At 54.0% G+C, this 7711-nt stretch overlaps 1 protein-coding gene across 1 annotated transcript; it reads right to left on the bottom strand.

Annotated features, from left to right (window-relative positions):
* On the bottom strand, nt 1–3119 carry HASPIN (histone H3 associated protein kinase). The gene has a single exon (XM_054647167.2). It carries the CDS (start codon nt 3047–3049, stop codon nt 314–316), a length of 2736 nt encoding a protein of 911 aa, XP_054503142.2. The 5' UTR covers nt 3050–3119; the 3' UTR covers nt 1–313.
* Between the last annotated feature and the right edge of the window lie 4592 nt (nt 3120–7711).

Genomic DNA, 7711 nt, shown 5'->3' with positions numbered 1-7711 from the left:
TACAGTAAGAAAAGAACTTTTAATAATCTAAGGCTAAAATGGTAAGAAAAGGTAAGTGAAATTCAGAGTATTAACTGAGCCTGAAGAAGTCTCTTTTCCCCTCCTTTCTCCAAAGTCAGCTCTGTTGTCTCCCCTCAAAACCCAGAGGTATGGAAATATCTTAGAGCAGAAGACATTGGGGAGGGGATTTTATAGAACATTTTTGATAATGTATTAAAAATATTTGGAACTAATCAAAACATATCATTGTGCCAACACATACAAAAAGCAGAGGAGAGAGGCAGCACCAGTGGCTCAGTCCTTGGACCCCTGCTCACTGGAAGAGGCTGCTGTGGTGCAGAACATCAAGGGCAGACCCAAAGGTCAGCACTTCCTTGTGGAACTTGCTGAGCTGCATCTTGATTTTCTTCAGGGCAGGAGTTGTTGCCTTCCTCTTGTAGCTCATGGCTTTCAAAAATTTATCAGCCAGGTAGTGCAGCCAGAGGACGTTGCTGTGGGGGTGGTAGTCAGTCCAGCTGTTGGAGTTCTCCTCTTTCATCTGCCTGTAGATGTCAAACTGGGGGTCCCCGGTGCCCTGGAAGAGCTCCAGGTCCGTGGAGAGGTCACAGAAGACGGTGAGCCCGTCCTTCTCCAGGCGGGACAGGGTGTAGTCGATGATGCTGACCTGGAGGCCAGCAGTGGGGATGGAGTGTGTCTCTCCACTCAGCACATACTGCAGCTCCCTCAGCTCTGTGCTCCTGACCAGCACGTTCCCCCAGTGCAGGTCCCTGTGCTCGAAGTGCAGCTCCTGCTCTGCCACTGCCAGGGATGCAGTGACCTGGTGCAAGATGCTCCTGGCCGACGCCACCGAGGAGAAGCTGCCCCTCATGCGCTCCAGGTCCCGGCCTCCAAACTCAAACTCCAGCACCATGAACAGCTGCTGGGCCCCAAAAAAGTCTGGCCGGTCGTTTTCCGAGCCTGTTTCTTTGTGGAATTTGTCCCAGGCTTCCAGGAGATACCTGGGATAGGCCCCCTGGACACAGTGCACAGAGTAGAGGCTGATGAACCCCACAGTTCTGTTCACAGAGCCCTCAGACAGAAGACTGAGCTCTTTTGAAATTATTACCTCAGGCAGAATCTCCCCAAAGCTCTTCTGAGCTTCACCATTTACTTTTTCAGTCCCCTCAATGGGAATTATTTTTAAGGCCACAGGTCCTCTCTCGCTGTCAATCTGGAACACCTCTCCAAACACCCCTTCTCCAATTTTCTTGCAATCTTTCATCTTATTTAAAGGAATGCACTCCTCAAAAGCAATAGGCCCCTCCTGGTTGCATTCTCCAAACACTTTCTCAGCATCTGTAAGGAGCAGCTCCTCCAGGACAGAGGAGGAATCCTTGGGAGCCAGCAGGACCATGGAGGAAGCAAACCAGGAGCAGCCCTGAGCTTTTCCAGCAGACAGGCTGGCTTGGTACCCCGAAAGCTGGGATTTCCCTGAGGGGGTGCAGAGGATGCTGCTGCAGAAACTCTCATCTGTGGTCACTTTCTTCTTTTTATGGAAGGACAGAGACGCTCGAACTCTAGCCCAGGAATAGGAGTTATTGAGGAGTGAAGAGTCACTGTCTCTGAGACCTACAGACATCTCCAGAGCTCTCCTCCGAGTTCGTTTTTGCCTCGTCTGGAGTCTGAAAAGGGAATTATTGGGCTGCTGCTGCCTCTTGTTCTTGTGCCTTCTCGGCCGGAGGCGGGTGTGCCTGCCCCAGCGGCTGGCACTGAAGCCACTGATACAAGCTTTCCTGCAGGTGCTGCCCTCCCCAGGGACACCCTTGGTCCTTTTGTGCTTGTTCTCCAAGATCCCCTGGCGGCCCACGGGAGATCCTGGCTGCAGGCAGGCAGGTTGAACATCAGCCTGATTGTTGGGTTTCATGCTCTTCAACCTCATTGGCACTTCCAGAGGGTCCAGGACCACCACTGGCACAAGCCGGTACTCTTTGGCCAGGTCTCTCTGACAACTCGAGTTTTTTTTTGCCGAATGTCTTGTGAGATGAGATGGGACCTCACAGGGCTCCTCACGAGTGCCACTGTCACAGGACACAAGGGGCTGTGGCTCACCCTCCAGGGGCGGGGAAGTGCTTGGGGCTTTCAGCGGGGACGGTGCAGCCTGTGCCGGGCAGGGTCCCCGCACCGCCAACCTCAGACCACGGCGGGACCCCCGCAGTCCGAGCTGGGGCTCACAGCTCCGAGCCGAGTCTCGCGCTCGGAACCACTCAGGCACCTCCTCGCCAGCACTCAGCAGCGACGGCCGCTGCCCGGAGCACCCCTCGGGCGAGCCGCGGGGCAGCCGGTGCTGCGAGCGGGACTCGCCCAGCGCCGAGCCGCCCTCGATGGTGGTGCTGAGCAGGAGCGAGCTGAGGCGCAGGGGCGAGCGGCGGCGGCGGCGGCGGGGCGGGGGGCTGTCCCCGGGCGCCGAGGCGCTGTCGGCGGTGGAGCTGAGCACCAGCGGCGCCCATTGCGGGGTGCTGCACAGCAGCGGCGGCCGCGCCGCGCACAGCGGGCCCTGCCGGCGGCGCCGCGAACCGCGCGGCGGGGACGGCGACGGGCACGGTGAGGGCGAGGACAGCGAGGGCGGCGAGCGCCGGGGCTCCTCTCTGCGCCCGCGGGGCTCTTTGCTCTGGCTCGGCTTCTTCTTCCTCGGCGGCTCCTGGTTCTCCTTTCCCCGGCCCCGCGTCCCCCGCCCCTGGTTCTCGTTCCCGGCCGGTTCCCGGTTCTCCTTCCCGGCCGAGCCCCGGTTCTCCTTCCTGCGGGTCCGCAGCCGCCGGGCCCAGGCGGGGCGCTTACCGAGGGCCTGCAGGGGCCGCTTGCCGGGCGGCGAGAAGTCGGGGTCGTCCGAGGGGGTGGAGCCGGCGCTGGAAGCGGAGAGGGCGCTGGAGGCGGCGCTGGAAGCGGCGGAGGTCGAGCTGAAGAGGCTCTTGCGGTTCTGCGGCGGCGAGATCCATCGGTCGGGCGGCGGCAGCGGGCGCAGGTAGCCGGCGCGCCGCGAGTAGGTGCGGAGCAGCCGCGGCTGCAGCGGCATGGCGGGGCCGGGCGGGCCGGGCCCTCTGAAGGAGCCCGCCCGCCGCCCGTTCGAACGGGTATCGCGAGAGCGCGCGAGAGCGGGGCTAACGGACGGGACACGCCCACGGGATGCGCCCCGGACACGCCTCCCCGCCCGGTGTCACTGCCGGTGCCGCTCCCGGTGTCCCGGTGCCGCTCCCGATGTCCCGCCGTGTCCCGGCGCTCCGCAGCGTTTCCGTGGCGTTTCAGGACCCGCCGGGATGAGCGGTGCGGGCGCTGCTCCATCCACACTCTGAGACGCGTGGCAGCGACGGCAGAATTAATTAATTAATTAATTAATTAACCTGTATTGTGCACCGCTGCACGGAACACACCCGTGTACGTGTGCTACACCCGTGTACCATTCAGCGGGGGACACCGGCACGCCTTGCCCGGGAAGGATGTGGGTGCCCCAACCCAAAGCCAGGCTGGATAAAGCCGTGAGCGACCTGGGATAAGGGGAAGTGTCCCTGCACGTGGCAGCGAGCTTGGGAATGGACGATCTTTAAGGTCCCTTCCCACCCCAGCATTCGATGACTCTGTGTGCAAAAATAGGATTTATTGCAGGTATCCCCAGCGCAGGGAGGCTCCAGGGCGCGTTCAGGGTGTGCCCTGCCCTGCCCTGCACGACCACAGGTGATGCTATTCCCTTTTATCCCTGTTTTATCCACATCCGGCTCTCCCAGGGCTCAGCAGGGATGCTGCAGCTCCATGTCGCACCAGCACTCCATCAGGAGCCTGTATCGGGCTCTTTTATTAAAGCAGCATGTTCCTTTATAGTTTTACAGGATATTCACATTTGCTTAGCAAACACATACACTGCCCATTGGGCATGAAAAAGAAACAAAACTCTCAATAGGTAAAAAGCAGCCACATCACTCTGAGCCAACTAAAGTCCATATATTTTTATTTTCTCTATTTCTCCACGTTGTCATGGTGACCGCCTTGGTACCCTCCTCGAGAGAGATGCGGGGCTTTCCTTATCCTCAAGAAGCCTCCTCTGGCTCACAAGAACAGCACAAAAATGTCTTTCCTGCAGCTCTCCCGCTCCCTCCAGCCGCAGTTTGGCCCTTCAAGCCCTGCAGGTTTCGGTGTCGCTGTCGCAGCTGTCGCTCGGGCTGGGGACAGGGGACGCAGCTTGGTGGCAGCACAGCACTGGGATCCTGCAGCTGAGCGTTGCTGGAAAGCTGCCGGTGGTTTGTTCCTTTCGTTTCTGTTTCCCGTTGTTCTTAAAAAGCTTAAAGAGCTGTGCTGCTGATCCCTGAGAAAAAAAACCAACCAAACAAAAAAAACTCCAAACAAACAACAACAACAACAAGAAACCACCAAAAAAACCAACCTACCCCCCCCAAAATCCCAAAAACCCCAAAAAACAAAGCAAAAACCCCCAAAACAAAACAAAAACCCAAACAAAACACAACAACAACAACAACAAACAACAAACAAAAAACAAAACAAAAAAACCCAAAAAAAACCCCAAAAACCAAAAAAATACAAAAAAAAAAAAACAACAGAGGGAAATTATCTCCAGCAGAGAGCTCCACCTGGAAGAGGAGAGCCTGAGGGTCACACAGGCAGCCTGGGCCTTCCCTCAGGGCAGCAACAGGTGGGACACCCAGAGGGGTTTGCCGAGCACAGAGAAGCAATCAAAGTCCAAAGTTAAATTCTGCACCTTTTGTTCCGTCTCTGAGTTTAGTGAAATCAGGTTTTGACTGTGGGACAGAAGCAGAGGGAGGATATTTGTCATTGCAGAGCAGGGAATATTCAGGTTCTGTTCGTAACTCTTGTACTGATGCGGTTAAAGCAGAGGCCTCCTGTTCTTTCAGGGATTTTTATCCTGAATTCTCACCTTTCCCCACTGAACCCAGGGAAATCTTTAATTCTTTAATCTGAGAGACTGACCCTGGTGATTTATCAGCTGCAGGTTATCAGTAATTGCAATTTGGGGGGTTTGGGGAAAGAAGATGCCTGGCCAGGCCTTGTGTTCTTCCAGTGAAATGATCTCAGGCCTCTGTGGATTCCAAAGAAAGTCAAGGATGGGCACTTGGTAATGTTCCTTTCTTTGTCTCCTATTCTTGTGGTTGTTTTTATTTATTTCTGTCCTGTTTGGTTGACCATAAACCCCACAGATCTAATGCGTGTTTGTAGACAGCAGCAGAATAAACAAAGATTTCTCATTCAGACCTTCAGAAGACAAAAGGGCTCCTGTCTCCTTTGGCCTAACCAATATTGGAAAAAGAACAAACAATCCTTCTCTCCTTTATTTTTCTAGTTTCTTCTCCGAATTAATCTTCTTTTATTACTTGGATGCCTTCTGTTGTCCCTCATGGCTCTCAAGGAGGTCAGCTCTTGCAGTGGGTAATGCTATTTTCCTTTTTAGATGTTTTTTTCTCCTAAATGCATTACAGGGCTCTGTGATTGTAATTTCCGGCGAGTTCCATCAACCATTTAATTCTTTGCCATCACTGCAGCAGATGCCAAACACATTTGCAGTAATTGGATGGCACTTAAGGGATTAGCCAAGAGTGCCAAGACTCACCTCATCCAAACCACAGCTGCCTTTTTGTGAGGTTTCCATGGGAGCCTGGCCATGGCTGCTGCTGCTAAATTTATTTGCAATCTACATTTTGCATAAAGTGCCCTGTGCAGGAGCCTGCCTGACTTTGTGGCACGGTTGTGGCATCTCCCTGAGGGACAGAAAATTGGCAAAATTTTCAGAAAATTGGCAAACTCTGGCCTCCTTCAGGGTGAGGAGCCACCTGTCCCCAGGCAGGTGAAGGAGCTGGCAGCACTTTGGGGCCAGCTGTGGTGGGAGAGCAGCTGCTGCAGATGTCCCAGAGCAGCCTTGGAGCTGCCAGCACGGTTCATGACCTCTCCTTCTGCCTCATGCGAAGGTGGCAGAGGGTTTGCAGAGCCACAATTTCCTGCTTTCATCTCTGTGGGCCCCCTCGCTTATCCAGCTTTGCATTTCTTCACAGTTTGTGCCTCCCACGGGAGGACAGGAGACGCGTTTGTGATGCTGCTTCAGTCGGGGGTGGCACCAGCTGCTGATGGCTTGGTCACACAGCAGGAGCAGCCCCAAAGCTTGGGTTTCCCTGGGTGTGCTCAGGAGCTGCCAGGTTTGTGGGCAGAGCTGGGGAATGCAGTGACCTGGGTGTCTGCAGGAGAAAGGGAGCTCAGCTCAGCAGCAGAAAGCCATCAGTCCTCCTTCATTATAAAGCACAGGGCACTGGCATTGATGCCTCAGGTTTGATATTTTATATTTTATATTTTATATTTTATATTTTATATTTTATATTTTATATTTTATATTTTATATTTTTCAGATTCTGTGCTGCTTTAGTGTGTAGTTCTGGGTTCATATTAGGGGGTGCTCTAGCTGGGGACCAAGGACAAATGATCCAAATCTCAAGCCCAAGAGCACAAACAACGTGGGCTGAAGAGAGAAAAACAAGCAGGATGGGACTGCAGAACCTAAAGCTGGAATTGGACCATTAACTGCAATGTGCAAATGGAGCAGAACTTAATAAAAATGAGACACCCCATGACCTTGTGTCCATTTTGTGCCCATTTTGGTTCATCTTGGGTTCATTTTGTGACCATTTTGGTTCATCGTGGGTGCAGCCCTGGCTGGGCTCTTGTGCTGCCCAAGGTGCATCCATTGAGCAGATCCTTTCAATAAATCTCTATTTTATTCTTTAGCTCTGTCCAGCCTCTGTTCTAGGCCAGCCTTCACAAGTCATCAGGGTAAGGGCATCAGAGAGGAGCCATGCAGAGCTTTGCTGGGCTCCAGGGCCTGCTGGGGCAGCTTTGCTTGCAGGGTAATTGAATTGTGGCTCTAAGGAGACATTTCCTGAGCTGATTCCAGCAGGCTGAAGAGCTGAGTGAGGCTGCAGTGCCACAGACAGATTGCTTTGGCTCCCCCAGCCCCAGCCTGGCTGAGCTGGAGCCAGTTGGTCTGTGCAGCACAGCTGGGACACATCAGCCTCCTGCTGGGCTGGGCCCACCTGGTTCCAGCACCAGGGTCAGGCCCAGAGCACACCTGAGGGGAGCCCAGGGGCCAGGCTGACCCTTTTTCCTCTGGGGCTCAGGTCTGAGCAGCTCCTGTGTTTTCCTGTGGCTGCAAGGAGTTCCCAGCTGGGAAACCAGGGTGGGGACACATCCCAGCCTCCCAGGCTGTGTCTGTGAGGAAGGTGAGGGAAGGGGATGAAGGGCTCTGCTCAGGGCTTGCAGCAAGGTCAGAGCTGGCAGAGGTATCAAGCCAGCACTAATTTCATGTCTTTGTGTTACCAAAGAAGGAAATGCTGTTCTGTTGGGTGTATTCAAGAGCAGGGTTTCACCTTTAAATCAGTGGTTAATGTGAATACACTTTTTATTAAACCCCTTCAGCTCTCAGGGTTTGATTCAACACTCTTTTATTTCCCAGTGATGCTTTTATTGTCCGACCTTAGGAGGTGAATTCACTGCAACACAGCACAGCTCTCCTTGCACTCAGTCTCTCAGCAGTGTTTTATGTGCACTTTTATTAATTTCTCTTACCTGATTCAGTGCCAGCTCCCTCACAGAGCAGGGCATGATGGCTTGGTTTCATTAGGTGTGCACTATTTTTCCTTCTCCTCTGATGCTCTTCCTCAAGCACTTT

This window comes from Agelaius phoeniceus, chromosome 20, assembly GCF_051311805.1.
Source record: "Agelaius phoeniceus isolate bAgePho1 chromosome 20, bAgePho1.hap1, whole genome shotgun sequence".
Lineage (NCBI taxonomy): Eukaryota > Metazoa > Chordata > Aves > Passeriformes > Icteridae > Agelaius > Agelaius phoeniceus.
This window is presented reverse-complemented; position numbering and strand designations above follow the sequence as displayed.

What these genes read in the sequence shown, in the direction of transcription:
- HASPIN (XM_054647167.2), bottom strand. Translation starts at nt 3,049, where the DNA reads ATGCCGCTGCAGCCGCGGCTGCTCCGCACCTACTCGCGGCGCGCCGGC.